Genomic DNA, 18,952 nt, shown 5'->3' on the forward strand with positions numbered 1-18,952 from the left:
TGGGGAAACACACAGGGGCCGGTGAGAATCAGGCAAACTGAGAAAAAAACAGATCATTGCTGTGCTTAATTCCAGAAGCTGAAAATGAAATTGCAGCTGTTTTTTTTCTGCCTTGCTGTTGCTAGATTTTACCCCAACACACAAATTCAAGATTTCCAGGACTCCTGCTGTGAAGGAGAGGATCTCTACTTTGAGAGACAACAAAACAAAGCAAGGCAGTCCCCTCTGGGGGATGCAAGAGATGCCTTTCTAGGGTAGATCCAAAGTTTTTCTCTGTTTAGGTCCAATGAATTTTAATCCATCTTTGCATGACATCTAACAGCCAAGTCTAACAGAGAGAAACATTACTATGCTCCAGCCCTATGATTATTCATGGATTCTGGAGAGAAAAACCCAACATTTCCTATTTGAAAGTCCTGTGCTGCCAGCAGCCAGTAGGCTAAGATAGCGAGGCAGGAAGGTGAATGGGGAAATGGCAGAAAAAGGAGGCATCCATGAATATTTGAAGAACACCAGAGGCAAAAACCATGGTACTAACTGGGAGTGTGAGGATGCCCAATTAGTTTTAAATCAATTTCAACTAAAACACAGAATGATTTCAGTGCGATTATAACAGCAAATGCTGACAGGCTCTTCATGCATAACCATTTCCAGGTTTTCTGGGCAGTTGCATGCACGACATGCCACAGGTTTAACTCACTTTAACAAAGAAAGATCTCTTAAAAAGGAAAGCAACTTGTCCTTACTATTCGCTCACTCTGATTTTTATTCTTCATGCTCCCCTCCTCCCTTTCCCCTCTGACTGCTTCAATGTTTCATCTAGCAATAATAAAAAGTGGCTTTGATTGCATGCTAGGAAATAGGGGGAGGGTTAAGGCATAAAAAGTTGCAGTTATTAAAGACAATGCTGTTGAAGGGTCCTTTTAAAACATAGTAAGACCTTATTGTCAATAATGTTTCCTGCTGTTAAGGTTTGTTTACTTTCTTAAAAAGTTTTTATAATTCATTATGGGAGCTTGTTATGTTTGTTTTGGCTTTTGCGTAGGCAAAAATCAATCAAAAAATCAAACCCAAAAATTTGCGTAGGAAAGAATCAGAACTGCAGCCATTTGCTGAGACACTACTGAGACTACTTAAGACCTTGGCCTATTCTGAAGCCTCCTTTTCCTGAAGAGGAGTTTCCTGAGATCCTTGTAATCAATAGGGATGCAAATGAGAAGTGTGAATTTGAGATCAAAAGCTGGGTGTCCACCTGGCCAAACATGGATTCAACAGCCTACCTACCTGCTCTGACATTGAAAGGTTTAGCTGGGCACTTGCCCTTTATTTCAGAGGAGCTGGTGAATTGTCTGCACGCATCAGTAAGTCAGGTCATTTAAGCATTTGTATACTTTAAAGTATTTACTAATGCTTTACTAAAAAGTCATCAATACCCCCATATTAATCTTATTTGTCTCCTTTCCTTTTTTTTTTTTTTTGCCTTGTCTGATTGTGGTTTATCTGTTAAAAGACATTTAGTTACCATTTTCAGATATTCTATACTAAGCAATACAAGGAGCTTGGTAAGCAGGAGGATTATGGCAACTGCACACAGAGATGTTTGTGCTCATTCTCGCGGTCAGAGAGAAAGGGCCAGCACCCTGACATTCCTGCAGGACCTGTGTTCAGCACTGAACACTGCATCCCAGCTATGTCTCACTGTGTACAGTTCACAGGCACAATTTTAATTTAAATTAAGCAAATGTGTTCATTATACACACATGCATACAAAAAACAAAACATGCATCTGAAACACTGCAGGTACGTGTTAGTCCTCTGTTTTTTCCATCGTGAGCCATGCAGACATTATAGGAGAGGTGCTGTGCTGTGCTCAGCCTTGGGTAAAGCGCTCTGCTGGGGCTAATTCACTTGGGCTCTGCACTGGCTATTTTGGAGACACTGACAGACCACTGCGGGCCTGAGAAATCGCAAGGCCCTGGAGAGTAGCAAGGAGGTGATGAGAAAGGTTCTGGTGAGGACAGAGAAATCAGAGAGCAGAAACATTCCCAGTATGCTGGGAGCTGCTTGAGCAAGTGAGCCCAAGATGGCTATTTCACACAGAGAGATGCAAAACGCTTCAACAACAAAAAGGGAGTTCATATTTTGTCAATGTTAAGAATAAGACATGGATTGGGGAGTGTTGTCTTATAATGAAAGCCTACATCAGAAATACTAGTTTAGATCATTATGGGGTTCTGCACATATGTATTTCTCACCAAAAGATGAAAGACGACAAAACAGAAGCAAAGCTAGCCATAAACCTGAGAGTGCAGCATCAGCGACACTGCACTGAAGAACAACAAAAATTTTACAGCTACTGTGAAATTGCACAAAATCAAATTTAAAGCAGGGATAAATTTTTAATACCTGTGTTTTTTTTCATTGCTAGACAAGGACGATGGAGAACATTAATAATTAACATTAACATTAATTTATAGCAGCCTTTATGGTAGTCTCTACAGTACTCATCAGACTGAAAAAATCTCCAATCCATGCCTGAACTAGATGGTATTTTGAGAGCAAACATTGCTAAGTCAAAGGATAAAAAAATATATTTCTCTAGCATTTATCCAGTATTTATCTAGTCCCAGTGACAACAAGGCTTCAGAGACAATTCTCAGTGGCAATAGTGATATAATTCTACACTTTGCATAATCTCTAAAAGAAGTGAGAGACATTGCACAATTTGCCCCTCTAAGCCCTCTAGCAATTTGGGCTCAGTATATACCCTTGTATGTAAGGACACAGCAAGGCATAGTATTAATTATTCCCTGTTGCTATCTGTGTATAATTTACACATCACTGCAGTTAAAAAAGTGACACTTACTGAACACTTCCTCTTCAATCTCAGCTTTCCCCCTGTCTTTACATCTTGACAGAAGTTGTACGAGTAACCATCTTCTTGAATGGAAGGTTTCAGTTTAGCGCTCTGAATTTCAACTTAATCCTGAAAGTTTGGTTCAGTTAAATTTAAAACAGGATATGAGCTACATTATCCATGTGAATGAGATGAACACTTCTTGAGAGCACCTATTCTTGTGGAAATTCAGTCAAAACCAAAAGAAAAACAACTTAGTTTCAACAGATTTCCAATATTAAAAATGACAGAAACTTCACGAGTTCATTTGACCTCATTAGATTTCCATGATTTGGAAGATAAGCATCAGAAGAACAGCTTACAAAATTTGAGTGCTACTGTATATCCATACAAGCCCAATATTACTTGTTTTCTACTTCTTAGTCCATTCTCATCTTTCCCTTATGCCCTGTTGCTGCTCTCCTTTCCAAATATCTTTAATAACCCTCTTCTATCCTGGTTAGGATTTCTTTTCTTCTACAGGTCTGTGATTTCAGTTCCTGATTATGAACTTCTGTTGCATTATCCTCTCAGATTTTTCACTGCATGCATTTTCCTTTTTTGCCCATCCCTTTCCCCTTTCATTTATCTCGCTTGTGGTTTTGATCTCTGCTTGTGTTCTTGCCTGGCCTCAGCATGCGTTCTCTCTCTGATGCCTCCTTTCTGCCTTTGCTCTGTCTTCTTAGAATGATTCAGTGAACTGGAGTTGTGAATGCATCTTTAACTCAGCAGGGAACTACAGAGCACTGAATCTTGAATGCACTTCCAATTAATTATCACACATATGGCTCCTATTCAATTAGCCTCAATTTGTTTTATTGACTGCCACAGGCAAAATTTGAGAGAGGAGGTGTTATCAGTTAAAGAGATACTGCCAAATAGTTAAAATACAGCTCTAAATTTTGTATAGCATCCCCTGAGTGCAAAACTCTTGGCAACTTAGAAAACACTTATTTTAATACCAATTCTATTTCACTGAAGATGCCTATTTCTTCTCACCTACCCAATCCCAGATAGCCCTCAGAATTCTTCCAGTTCTGTGTGACTCCACACATGGGGTCAAGTGATGAAGTAAGGGCTGGGGTGGAGAGGAGATATGCATGCCTCTGTGTTACAGCAAGTGGCCAAAGTGGCATACAGGCACACAAGGTCATTTGCTAAGGACAAGATCACAGTTTAACACACTAAGGGGAACATGATTTTTCATAGGGCTTCTTTTCTCCTGAGCTCTACCTGAAGCAACACCTCCTTCCCCTGAACACTGCGGCTCTGTCACTGCCCAAAGTCCTACGCACCCACTGAAGGGGACTAAAGACTCCCAGACCAGACAGGTCTTGCAGGCCCAAGTCCAGGGGCAGTACTGATTGTGTGTAATGTGAACATGTATAACATGTAGGCACTTCAGCAGAGATGAAAGAGGGAAGGGTCTTGAGAAGATAGTCAAATGAGTAAGTCTAATGAATAACTTGCAACTTCAGGGGTCTCATGAAGAACAAAGGCCAAAGGACAGAGAAAGATGCTCCTTGTTGCCACATGTGCACCTGGAGAACAGGGTGCAAGCTCCCAAAGATTAGTTTATACTCATTGTTTCAACAGAGCAACAGATTTTTTTTCCAAAAAACATCTTCACTGGGGAAATTTTTTAATTATAAGGAAAGAGTAGCGAAGGAGAAAAAGTGACAGTTTGCTAATGTGTCAGCTTTTGCGTCACTGCCAGCCAGGGAGCACCGCTGCAGGCAGTAAGAATGCCAGAGCCAAGGGCACCTGAACTAGGCTGAAGGATCCTCTAGTATCAAGCTAGGCTGCAGGCTCAGAGATCTAAATCCCTCTGAAATCATCAGAAAGGCTCTCACCAAATTCAACATGCTTTGTGAACAGGACCAGACAACCATCCTGATTTGAAGATTTGAACTAAAAAACATTCTTTCATTGATCCCATTTGTTTTGACTTGCAATTCCTGGGCACTTATAAGTACCCATTTTGGTTTTATCTATCTACTGATATATTTATACTATTTATATAAAATATTTATATATATTTATACTATTTATAAAAATATTTATACTATTTTGCTGAGTTCTAAATTAACTTAACGCTCAAGAAAAGCCTGGAGGAGTTCTGAGACCAACTCAATGAAGACTTCTCTTAAAGGAGCCACGGTCATCAAAGGGGCTAACATATGTAAAACTGAGTAATAACTGATAATGAAGAGCTACAACTTCAGTATGTTCAACAGTAATACCTCACAACTGGAATACAGTGCTTCTTTCTGCTGAGTTCATAAAATGGTGCAGAAACAGAAGCAGCCAGAGACACAAACAGAAATTACCTGAGAGACTAGAAGTAGTTTAGAAGAAGAAACTAAAAAGATTGCAGTGAACTGTAAACTCAGGCCTGTAATGTGGCTGGGAGGCAAGGAGGTTGGTAGTATTCAGAAAAGATTGAACTCTAAGTAAGGAGAATAGTCAGTGGCAGTAGTCAGAACGTAACATTGCAGAAATGATATTTGAGGAAATAATGCAAATGCTAACTGCTGCAGATTAAGGGGAAAAGGTTCTCCTGTGCTTAAAGTATGCTATAATTGTTCACTTCAGAGGTTAATGTACCTTTCTTTAAAGTATTCAGTATAAATCAATGTCAGAGATTACTGAACTATAAACATCTGCTGCAGTTGTTCCTCTGTAAACACAACTATGGAGGTCAAAGAACATGTGAGAAATCAAACAGTATGGTAAGAAAAGACTCCAGCTCTTAAAAGGAGAACATGAAAGGTCTGAACTTGCAGTTCCCAACAAGGCCTACTGACAGATATGGGTGAATGGCTTTTTGCATCCTGAACAGAGGTTTTAGCAGCTGTACCAGATGGGCAGGCTCACAGAGAAACCAGATGAACTCAGACGTGTTAAAAATAAGCTTTTGGAAGTGGACGGCTGGTTATTTTATGGGAAAAAGGGAGGGAGCAGATAGGTACACTTCACAACTCCTTTCCCACAGTGTGCATAATGTGGGGTCAATTCTAATTATGTCCACACTGGGAAAACTCTTCCCATTCCACCTGCAGGCTGTCCATGAAAGACAAGTGAAGTGAGCCAGTAGTAAAATGTCAGCTGCACGAAATCTGAGGTAGGGCAGGTTTTCCTCACTTTCCATTCCCAGCTATATTAACATTACAGGTGGCTATTTCCAGACCACAATGGCTAGAACAATAAACTGTGATATATTTAAAAAGATGGAGAAAAGAAAGACCTGCTCACACCTTCTCAAATACAGAAAAGCTACTGGTAATACCATTCTTAGATAACTGGCAATTTAATCACAGCCTCTTTAGAGACACTTAACTAATTTACTTACACCACATAGTAATTCACTAGAGACCCCCCAAAGCAAATGCAACCTGTGCCTTACCCAAAAATAGGCATTGAACCAGATGACCAAGAAAGAATAGAAACATGAAGAAACATGAGAGAAGAGAGATCTCCAGATTCCTGGTGGCAGTTTGCCGTTTACTGGGACAAATCACAGCTGCAGCAGAGAACAGGCTGCTCTATGTGATACAGTGATTAGACCCACTGGGGAATGAAAGTAAACTTCCTCCTCTATTCTGTCCATTGCCATATCCAAGATACAAAGTAAGATAAGAGGAAGGGAGGAGGGGGAGAGAACCAGGCTACAGGGTGACAAAGTATTAAAGAAAAAAAGCAAAGCAAAGGAATGAAACAACAGCTTTTGAACAAACACTTTATGCTTTAAATTGCCTATACATTAAACAAGATTTACTGCTATTTCTTTTTCTCCCTCTCTGACATCTACAGCCTAATCATTCCAACAGCTGTGAAAACAAAGAGTAAAACAGGACTCTTCAAACTGGAAGCAGAACACAGGCTATTGGCAGCAAAAAAGTGGTCTTGCATCAAACTTTTTTTTTCAGAGAAAATTTCTCATAATTAGACTCCCATGGAGCAACTAATTCCTAAGCAGCCAGCTAGCCTTCTGCTTTTATGCCCCTCTTTCTTCAACAACGACGGCAGCAAAAGCTATAAACAAAATGGTTTCATGAGAAGTTGTTCTTCCTTAATCTCCTTCCTTATTCCCCAATTTTTTCTTATTCTTAAAACCACCCTTCCCTTTCCCCCCAGAAAGATTCCTCACTTCTGTGATGTATTGGTGGATTAGACCTTGCATACAGTGAGTATAGATGCGCGTGCTACAAACAAATAGCATATGCTGATTCCAGGGAAGAACACCCATGCCCTGTGCACACACCACAAGAACACAAATGGGCACAGTATGAGCCCTGAATTTTGAAGAGCTTGTTAGGAATTTCACAGTTTGCTTACTGTCAAGATGAACCTTTCTTTTTTTTCTTTTCTTTTTTTTTTAACCCACTTGAGTTCTTCCATCTCCTTGAAAAAACAAGCAAGCTATCTTAATTCTCTAAGACTCTCATCGTCTGGAATGGCAGATGTCCAGTCGGAAATCTGAGAAATCAAACTTCTCTTTAGTCAGTAGAAAAAGTGGGACTAAAAGAAATATTAGAAATAAAAGATGTGTAAGTATGCGCTCTGAAACACTGGGTAGAGACAACCAAAACTGCATTTTAAGGAACAGATGGAGCAGTTGCTCACCACACAGACTACTGGCCTAATAATACAGCTCACTTCCAGTAATGCCCTACCCTGTCCTTACTCACTAATGCCCAAACCTTCAACTTTGGATTCACTTTACAAAAACTGAAGCTAATTTTCCACTGTTGGCTCTAATGAGATAAGTGAAAAGGGGGTGTGCAAAAATAAGTTTTCCTTATGTGAAACCAGAAAAATTGAAGTGCACTTGACAGCAGTGAAGTATGCATATGCTGACGAACAGAAATGACATTCTGAGAAAGCAACCTTACTTATTACTCAGAAGAAAAACAAAAACATCATATTTTAAATCAGAACAGGGTTGCTTGCCAGAACTGCTTTTGATTAGTGCAATTACAAGGTTAAGTTATAAAAAATATAACCATGGAAGTAACTTCCTGTGTCACTTCATATAAACATAAATGAGTTTTTGAGTAGCTAATATAAATTAGATAATTTAATGTAGTCATCAATATGGTAAGGAAGATTTTGAAAATGAGTATGCAAACTAGGCAAAAAACAGTTATATAAAGCACATTAAAGGTAGTTTTCCCCTAGGCAAAAGTTCTTGTCGCCAGGCAGTAAGTATAGAAATAGCAAAAGAAAAAGAAAAAAAGAAAGAAAAAAGAAAAAAAAGAGGATTCTGCTTCATACGAGTGTATCTCAGACTCCACTGTAGGAACCTCTGACTTTCCATGAATGCCCTGAGCTGAATTTAGCAGAAACAACTGTCAATCCACTCCAGAAAAGAAATCTATGCACTGTCTTCCCATCTTTTGCACAAACGGTTGCACTAACCATTGTGTTTTATCTCACAGCACCTGAAAATTGTGTGTGGCCTGCCCTAAGGCATTGCAGTCCAAAGAATGGTCAGTGGAAGAACCGGAACAACTTTCCAGTCCTGTTCAAGTTCCTGAGCCTTTTATCTCTACAGTTCCCTAACAGGCAATCATGCCATTCCTTTGAATTTTTAGATGTTGAAGGATCAAGATTTAAAGCAATAAGGCAAGGCCAGTCTGACTTTATCCAATTATTTTAATCCATTTATAAAAGATTTATCTATTCTTAATACAATGCTACTCCCTTCCCCTGCCTTTTTTTTTGTCTTTTCACTGTGTCCTTTTAATGACCCAGGAATTTTTCAGTCTAACTCTCACTCTGCTCGGTTCTTCATGTGAGCAATGAAATACTGAAATGGAAGTGAGGCAAAGGAGAATCAGAAGTGCTAGTGTCAAAATGAATATATACTTAGGAGGAGCGATTACATGTGCATTTTGTGGGATGCCACAGGTTCAGGCAAACATTTATTTCACTTGGACGAGTATCTGAATCTTCTACAAGGCTGCTTTCCACTTCCATAGTTTTTTGTGTTTTTTTGGTTTTTAAGTGAGAAGAGCATAAAAGATACACTAGAATTTCTAACAAACGACACAGCATAAATTTTTCACAAAGAGCCTAACTTTAGCATTCACACTGAAGATAAAGCTGTAGTTACTGCTTGTTTTAAAAGGACAAGTAGTGGTAATTTTAAGTATTAAAAGGGTTAGATTTTCACATTTGGGGGTTTATAGTTTACGAGAAAAATAGTGTTGTTTTCAAAAATGATTAGCACCAACTGCTTCACATCTCTTTGTGGTAGTCACAGATGGTCCGTACTGTTGAAAATGAGACACCACCCTTATTTAAGTATCAAGGATTAAGCACCATGTTTTGAAATTCCCTTTGAATATCTTCTCTTCTGCTCATCCCCTGTCCCAAAAGTCCTAGACAAACCGAAAGCAAATAAAAATAATCCCATCTAATTCCATCTACAATAACGTATACTAACCTGCCTATAGCAGTGATGTGCCTACAACTACTAGGCTTGATTCTCTAACTTGTACCTAGAAAAGAAGTCACATGCCTTAAAAAAGCTCTGAAGTAAAATGCAGCAGATGTTCTATTCTCTCCTTCGTACTTAGTATGGTTCAAAGTTTCTGTCCAAAAATGTAAAGCTGTCTGTGGGATTAGTGATAGCTTCCTACTTTTCCATGACTCCCCTCAAACTTCACTCCAGTGAAATAATGAACTTGTTGACCCAGAGAAGGATGTGTGTGAAAGAATTTCGTTAAAATCTCACCCCAATGTACAAAACTCAGCTCCACACAAAAGGTTTCCACAAATCTCATCATATTCAGAAGCAAATATAAAGCCCTTTATTTGACTTGGCTTTGTTTCAGTAACTTCTTTATAGATGAGTACATACTCATTCACTGACCCAGGTCAAATTCAAACAAAAATAAAACTTCAAACTAATCAGACTTTTTCTGCTGGAAGATGGAAAATCAATCACTAATTTCTATTTTGAATTCTTTTGAGGTGCTCAGATAGATCAGTGATACTGAGACAAGGTGCTGACAAACACACAACACTTTGCACTGATCTGGCCAAATCCTGCTTTGGCCAACATATTTTTCACTTTCTGCCTCAAACTGCTGTTCTGCAGCTGCAGTAATTTACTCCAAGGCTGGCTACATTTCAGTAGGAAGGGAAGAGTTTATGTATAGCCCAGAACACAAGACTCAAAGGAAGCCCCTTACTCACTGAGTCCAGTTCCTTAACATTGCAGACCAACAGTTCATACGATCCCTCTCAAAAACTACCTCCATCTGGAAAGGAAATTGTTTTCCTGCCTCCGTTACTCTTATTTGGAACCTGTTAGATCCCAATTACAAAGTGCTTTGAAAACCTACTGGCTAAAAGGAGTAGAACCTCTTTAAACAGTCTTTTCAGTATTCAAAGTTCATGCCCTTGTGCAACTGAATGCATGACAACTAAATTCTGACACAACCAACCAAATCTTATGTCAAACTCTAAGATCAGCTGTAGCAAGTAATTACAATGCACACTCATCATCACTTCGAGAGTTACTTGCCAAATCTCAAATGGTAACAGGCTAACGTAAAATATATTAATGCAATCTGACTTCTAGTGCCAAAGGTTTAACAGATTTAGTTGCTAAAACCAGTCAGTAAGACAAAAAAGGTTGACAACTGAGACTTTTACTGATTTTTTTTCACAACTTTGTTATTTTCTGCACGACAAATGCAACATGACACCTCATCTGTAACACACTGATAATTGTTTAAATATATTTGCAGAAATTACCAAATAACCATTAAATAGTAAAACAGCAGAATCCAGACTAAAAAAATGTAACTCTCATGACCTACAACACTTTCAGTATTATCTTTGAAAGAAAAAACCTCCAGAAATGAAATTAATGAGAGCACAACCTTTAAAAATAACAAATGTAGAAAACTTTTGAATAGTCTTACTTGTAGTTTTTCTCCCAGAACTTGACCGGTCTTGCATATGATGCAATAAAGATGACACTACCAAGAAATGGACTCAGTGGAGTGGAAAAGACTGAAGTGGCCAGAGTTTGAAAAAAAAGCATAGCAGAGTCTGAAAACTGCAAGTTAAGGTAAAACAAATGATTTCATCATACTGTTAAACCATTGTTCTGGCAGCTCCTCAAACTATTTATTTTTGCCTTTTTGTTTTTAATTTTACCAAAGAGGTGGGGGGAGGAAAGGAAAGGAAGGAAGGCAGTGCCTAACTGCCAATTACCTACATGTAATCCGTGGCTCTTCAACTCCATAGAGTTGTAATGAAGGCCACATGTCTAAATGGAGCACGTTACAAGCAGGGTGATTCTGTTTAATCTCTGCCCAAGGAGACATCCTGAGCCTAAGCAGAGCAGCGAGTGCCCTTTTCCAGCTACCTAGTGTCTATTCTACAACACAAAGGGCTTTTGAGAGTCTGACACTAAGAGCTTAAAATAAAAAAAAAATAAATTAAAAAAAAAAGACCCCAACCCCCTGACTGGCTTTGAAATTTGTGGTTCTCCGCAATGGAATCTTGCTTCCAATACCAATGAGTCCAGTATTTCATTCTGTGAATTACTGCTTATTTTGGGATGCTCCAGTATGTGGAGAAACAACTATGCCTCTGTAATACAACCTGCTGGCTCAGAATTATGCTTTTATGTTAATTGTCACTGACAATTTAATATTCCATGCTGGTTGAAAGGTAAAAAGTGTTCTGCCTTTCATACTTTTTGAAATATATACAACATGAGAAGGTAAACACAGGGAAATAATAAATATCACACATATCATAATGAATACCTGAATCCATTGCTTACTTTAAATGTAAATTCATATTCTATATCACTGGAAAACAAGTTATGAGATGGGTAAGGATACTGAAAAAGACACGCATTGAAAGGAGCATGATTAAAAAATGCAAACTAATGACATGTTAGGATTGAATTCCCCTTTAATTCATACCAGCTCCATGAAATCTCAGGACAAAAAGTTTCCAAGCTGGCATGTCAGACCAGTTGTCCTTCCTTACACCTCTCTTGGGAGGAAGGTGCTATATAAGGAAGCCATGAACTAAGGAGCAATTATTAAAGTACAGAGAGCAGGTGCATCTCAAACTAAAATTAAGGTAAAAATCACCCAATAACCACAGTCTGATAGTTTAGTGTGTTCTAATAAAACCCTGTAAGTGTCCTCCACAGTCGTTAAGACTTTGCAATAAATGTCTTTACATATATAGCATCATTTGTGACACAGTGTTTCCAAAAAAAGGCTAGCTAACCAGGCTTTCAAAGCAATACGCAATATCTACTAACAAGTATTTGCCAAAAGATATCTCTCAAATCCCTCAAACTTATTAAAAGCGAGTGGTTTGGAATGGTGTCTCAGTACATTAGTGAGTTTGCAAAATGAGCTGCCCTCAGAGTCTGAAAGTACAAAAAACAACAGAGAGCACAGAGCTGGAAGAAAGTGTGTCAACAAAGTTAAACTGTCACATTACACTGCAGTCATAACCAGCATTGGCTGTGAAAGGTGCACAAGTATTTACAAGTGTCAGATAAGGGAAGGAGGCATGGCAGCTGAAGAGAAAAAGAGAACAAGGAGGACAGATAAGGACAGTATATCAAGTTTTCTAAAGAGAGTTTGAATGTAATTATTGATTTAAAAATTACCACCGTCATGAATTAAGATATTTAGGACTCCACTGTGAACTGTTAGCATCAAAGACATAAAGCAGTAGCAACAGTTTTATTTTTGCTAGAAGACATAATATTCTATCATATGCATGCTGGAAGACATTTCCTATTTGACTTGTGAAGAGTAATTTTAATTCAGTGTTTCATATATGTAAACATAGCATAGGAGCAAGTAACAGGACCAAACTCCCTTACCTACTAGTTGACATGTAGAGTGGGCAATTATTTGTCATCAGGTTTTTTTTCCATTTCATGGTACCTGATCTCCTTTTAATAGGTAATTCTCTTTTTATAGCAATGTGTTAATTATGTCTAAGTAGTAAAGTGCCATAAATCTACAGGCATGCTTTCTTGTTCTACATCCAAATCTAGTTTTCCAGTGCACCATCTTTGTTAGGTTATATGGTGTAGAAACAGAATTTGTTTCTTTGTGAATTGTGGATTTTCTTCGTAAGGTGGCCAAATTTCAAATTTTGAAAAAAAACCCAACCTTCAGCATGAAATAAAACAATTTGAGAAGCAATTCATATCATTTAAAAATCTGTTTAAATCCACATCTGCTTAAAAACAAGTAATCAAAATTTCGCCTCCCCTATGTGGTAAATTCAGCCCAAATTCACAGTTTGTTTTCCCCAAATCACATTTTTAAATGCAATTACTATGGACCAAAAAAAGTTTGCTCAGTTCCAGTCAGAAGAGGATGGGAGAATTAAGCGTCCGAAGGCTTCCTTCCCCGATATTAGAGCTGAAACCCTGAAATAGCCAGAGCAGTAACTCTCATAAACAGAATTCAACCAAACTACAAATCCTTCTTTTCCCAATCTCACTGTTGATTTACTAGATAAAACCCACCTTTGACTAAAACTGTCTAGGCTTTATCAGTGTGCAGGTAACTTATTGGGCATAAAGACATTACCTTGTCTTACCCATTTAAACACGAGGAAGCAAAGCAGCAGATCTTTCCTCAAGTCAGAAGCCCATTTCTATTCCTGCAAACTCTCTCAACGCACAGAATCACAGGATCAGGAGGAACTCTAAGGGGTTACCTAGTCCATCTAGCAGCCGCAAGGCAGGATGAGCTATACCTGTATGATTCCAGACAGATGTTTGTCTAAACTCTCCTTAAAGATCTCTAATGGTGGAGACTCTGCAACCTCCCCTAGGCAAAGCTCTCTCTGTGCGTATTTCACTTAATACCCTGCACAGCTGAATCAAGCACATTAAAGCAAGCAGAACTTCTCATATCACTAAGCTCTTTGGTAAAAACTCACTGAGGTACTTTAAAATTTAAAAATTTATGTCTTGTTTGCAAAAGTGATTTAGGCAATTAAGAGACACAAATAATTAACTCTGCAAAGAAGCGGCAAGCTTAGTGCCTCTGCAAACTGCAACATGCATTCATTAGTACTGTTTGCAGGGCTACGGTAGCAAAAAATAAAAACACTGTGCAGATACAAAAAGGCAGAGTTATTGTTGTTGTGGGAATAGTAACTTGGGCATTTAACCAGTATCTTAATTGCAACACTGCCTTAAAAGACCGATTTGCATTTACAAACGATATTATTAATATAAATGATAGAAAGTTAGTCTAGATACACTTCAGCAATAACTGTGTAAATAAGCTAACCCTGCTTTGTTAACTGTTCTCCATTTTACAAAGCCTAATTGGTACTTTTATCAAGAGTAAAGTTATCACTGTGCAAAACTTTGCAATCAAAGGGAAACTCATTGAAATACAATCATCTTAGTTCTTCAATGTTTTGCTGAACAACCTTATATAGACTCTCCTGCAATTCATATCTATGACAGAGTTGAAAATCATTTCTTCATTGTAGAATTCTGTAATAATTTGCTATAAATCACTTAAAGTATTTGGATAAATAATGCTTTTCTTTTCTAAATTGTCAGTTTGAAGCTTTCCCTTTGGTGTTTATTTTGTCTGCATTTCCCTCTGTCCTACCTGCCCATTTACACTTCCTATATTAAAACCTGCATCAGTCTGGAACTGGAAAAAATTCCGATACCCAGCTTCAGATACTTAACTTCCTGGTGAAGGATAATTTCCCCAAAGATAAATCAGGGCATCTAGATAAGGCTTTGAATTTCTCCAGAAGAGATTCTTTCTTTCTTTCAATTATCTGCTGAGGGAGATTACTCAATTAATTCAGCCAGCCAAGAAAAGTACCTAAAAGTAAGCATTTCTGACTCCCTGTGCCCAACCAATAAACCCTTAGAGGGGGTTGGAAGAAGGCTCAGGGGAGATAGGCAAGGGCGTTTTGCCCCATAAAGCTCAGAGGATAAGGCAGGTTGTGACTGACCTTAGCTGTAGCACAGAAAGCTGACTTCATCTCAACACAAAGGGGACCAGCGGGCAGCCTTTGTTTTGGATTAACAGCTATGTCAGTTGAGAGGATCAATTGACCATATCACAGCTGAGTGGATTAACAGGTGGTATAAATGTTTCTCCCTGAGATTACTGAAAGAGTGTGAATGTCTCCCTGAGTTAGCCAGACCAGCATGGAGGGAGTGTATACATGCCTCAGTCCAACATGGAGTATAAAAACTGAAGAACTAACAAAATTTTTGAAGAAAGCAATAGGCTTGAGCTGCTTTCAACCCACATATTCCTTCCCGGCAATGGGGGATGTCCAGCATCGTGACGGTGAGCATATTACAGGGACCCGCAATGGGAAACACATTTATATTGTGATTGAACTGTACACTGCAATTGCTATATTTTCCTAAGTGTAACTTACACTTGTATTGTGATTTCAGTATATTGCTGTATCACTCTGCTAAACCAAAAATCCCATGTAACCTCAAATATCTTCAAATAAGTAAATTTTGCTATTAAACGTTATACCCTCCATGTGTAGAATATCTAAAAGAAGCTGGTCAGAGAGTATTGGACTCTGACATTAATTGGTGTCACTGACACCATCTCCCCCCCTTGACATGGAATCACTAAGAAAATGTAAAGAAAAAAGTTGTTTGTCCTTTGAATATTAATAAACATTAGCACAGTTAATCAGTGCTGCAGGTGATTCAAAATATCATAGCAAAGAACAGAGGGAAAAATCACTCAAGAGAGAAACAAAAACTACTCTTTGTAGGATGAAAGGGATAATGAATCAGACATCTAATAAACAGTAGCAAGTAAACTCTTCAGTAGGTCTGAACTAAAAACAGTTCACCCAACTTTTTTTTTTCTGCAGTTTTGGCTAGGGGGAAGGAAGAAATGAAAAGTTACTCTGAAAATGCTTTAGATGCCAACAAAGTTAAGTTTGATCAGTTAAGGTCACAGTGTTTTATTTCATTTTTATCTTTCTCCTGCTTTAAATCATATTTCTAACTGAATTAGACTTTAAACTGAAAAATTCTTGTTTCAAAAATCCACTATATATTTTTAACCCTACAAACATTTTGGGGTCATTATACTCCATGGTTAAGTCTCCATATCCACAAAAACAACGTTATCAGCCCAGGAAAGGGCACTAATGTTGATGAACATACATTGTTACTCAAAAAACTTTTCACTGGATTATCCTCAACTTACTCTACGCATCTGCATAGTGGAAATGTTAAAAAAGAGAATGCTTCTCAGCTCCACAATGAAAATGTATACAAAAGAAGTCCACCCAAAGTGGAACTAAGTTTCAAGAAGCACCGAAAGTCAGTGCCTAGAGCTGCAGAAATATATGATCTGCTGAATGTGACTGGGTGTGAAGTGGACATGCATAAGACCAGTTTTGGTCAGAATACAATTTCCTGGTTTCGGATCCTATGCAGGCAAGAGTTGAGCATAAGCAAAAGAGAAAACCACATTTCCCAGGTGATGCTTCAAGCATTTTCATGTTTTTAAATAAAAGTTACCTAGAAATGTCACACCTTGTTCAAACACTGTAAATAATTTTTTGTACATACATGAAGAGGAATTTGAGAGTAAAGAAAAAATAAATTTATAAAGGATATGAGGTATTGCAAAGAGCTGAGCAAAAACATGGAACGACGACCCCCAGGCAATCTGCCAGGGAGCAACATATGTCATGATGAACTGTAACTTTTGCAGTAGGTCCCACAGCTGAAAAAAAAATAGAAAGACATGGTCACTTTTTAGGTATTGAGATAGTTTCAGATAGTAACATCTGAAAATGATAAATCTTTTAGAACTGGAATGAATGTGAGATAGTGTATGTTGTTATATTAATTTTCATTGTCATTAATGCCCTACATCAGTAGGGAACAAAAGTATATTTTCACTTGCAATTCACACTTACAAGGAGGTACATCCTTAACTACCAAACTGAATCTAGTTCCTAGATTGTCTTTCTTCAAAAATGTTTGCTTTAATTAGAAATTAACATAGCAGTTACCTGCCAACTTGTAACACTACATAGTAACTTCTGTGTTCTTCTATCAGCATTCTCACAGGAAGAAAGAAAGAAAAAACTGCATCTGAGGGAAAACCATGCTTTTGCTAATAGAAATTACTTCATTGAATTGGAACTTCTGTGATCTCAATCTTTCTGCAAAATAATTCTTTGTCTTAAGAGTTACTTTCAGTTGTTCTCCTCAGGGAAACAGATGCCTCACCCCTTACCCTTCTCCCCTCACTTAAATATTTCTTTAAAAGAATTCCAGTACATTATTATCAAAACAATGTTTTCTGTAACTTTCAGTGCACACGCTGGTTTGGCAGAAGAGATTAGGGATACCACATTAGAAATAACACTAAATCTGTAAAATACAGTCAGTCTGCAAAATACAGTCAGTCAAGCAGGTATCTTTCGTACAATACACCATGAAGCAGCAGAAAAAACACAAAAACTTTTTTTTAGGAAAACAGGTTCTGATATTGGGTGCATATATCAGACTGCCAGTAAGACAACTGGTTAATACAGGACAAGAAACCCCTAGGAGAAAGTGGGTGCAGGAAATAGAGGAAGCTCTGTGTGCAACACATGCAGCTCTGCACAGGAAAACCAGGCTTATTTCTCAGGAACACAAAGCTTATGTGTTGAATCAGTGGGAGATGCCATCGCTATTTAAGCATATGCTTGGCACTAACCATGCATTGTAGTTGCATTTCAAGATCAAACCATCTTACCATAAAAAGGTTGCTTTAACACGAATTCTTCACGTTGCACAGTACGAATTAAAAAACATACTGAATTTACATTTGGGCTCCTGTAAAATATGCATTGTGGTGCAACTACAACCTTCTGATTCAAAAATGATGTGTGCATATTTCCTGGAACGTATATATAAATTTTTTTCTGTTAGTTCTCTTGACATCAGGCCTGAACAGATCTTTTGTCTTGCCTGCACTGGGTTATCAGATTCATTTTGCAGCATAGGTTCCTGATAAACTGTCAGGAAAGATTTGGCCTTCAACAGAGATTATTGCTAAACACACACACACGACTTGAGAATGAAACAACAATATATGCAGCATTTCATGCTCATGTAGCAAATATATGTTGAGTTTCTTATAATACACCTTTCAATCGCTTAAATGAAAAACATGACATTGCCAGCATCCTGAAAGATATTGAGGCTATATTAGTAAATAAAATGCTACCAGGAAATGTTCCCAGGCACTGGTATTGTATATGTAGTTAAATTGTCAGAATGGTCCCTAGTAAGGTTTTTGTTGGGCCAAAACCAATACCTCCACCCTGCAGAGAGGCTAGGAGAGTTTACTAGCACGGACACAGCCTTCTCCATGACAACTGGCCTCCGTGACAGAGCATGGTCCTAGGCATACTTTATTAACTAGTAAGTACATAGTCAGAGAGGATGCATCTTCACTGCCAGGCTAACGCATTTTATCTGCCCTTAAGTTACCACCCCCAAAGTATCACTTGATCACCTGTATCCACATCAGCAATGTGCCGATGGGACTTTTCATTGAGCTCCTCTATGAATTCCACTGTAAATAATTGCAAATGAATTGGGAGGGAGGCACAGAATGACTAATAGCATGAAAATGTTTTGGTCTTTGTGCTACCAAATGATCACAGCAGCAGCTGCTGCATCATGCTAACTCCAGTTTTAATTGATATACCTTCCGCTTGAGATGAAAGCAGCGCTACATGATTTATGTGCTTTGGTGTTTTGGCATGTTTCAAATTAGGAGCAACTTCAAAAAATATAGCTTACATTATCACAGGCATATTACACAAAATGAGGCAAGTCCTGATGAAAACAAGCTCTACAATCTCTTCAAGGCACAGCCTGGTCACCCCTCCTTAGTTTAACTATGAGAAATTCTGATATTGTCTACTTTGTTTTCTCTGAAAAATACTACATGTGACTTGAAAACGACAACATTAAATAAAGCAGGCAAGTAAAACTGAACTGAAACT

The 18,952-nt window shown here is 38.2% G+C and overlaps 1 protein-coding gene across 1 annotated transcript in view; it reads right to left on the reverse strand.

Annotated features, from left to right (window-relative positions):
• The window catches only part of PCNX2 (pecanex 2), a 166,267-nt gene that overhangs the window by 43,104 nt on the left and 104,211 nt on the right, over positions 1 to 18,952 (reverse strand). Inside the window, exons 22-23 of the mRNA XM_067293462.1 lie at positions 16,555 to 16,665; positions 10,837 to 10,964 (exon numbers count right to left, since the gene is read on the reverse strand). Of these exons, the coding sequence (XP_067149563.1) occupies positions 10,837 to 10,964; positions 16,555 to 16,665 (239 nt within the window). The remainder of the gene's footprint in view (positions 1 to 10,836; positions 10,965 to 16,554; positions 16,666 to 18,952) is intronic.

This window comes from Apteryx mantelli, chromosome 3, assembly GCF_036417845.1.
Source record: "Apteryx mantelli isolate bAptMan1 chromosome 3, bAptMan1.hap1, whole genome shotgun sequence".
NCBI classification, from domain to species: domain Eukaryota; kingdom Metazoa; phylum Chordata; class Aves; order Apterygiformes; family Apterygidae; genus Apteryx; species Apteryx mantelli.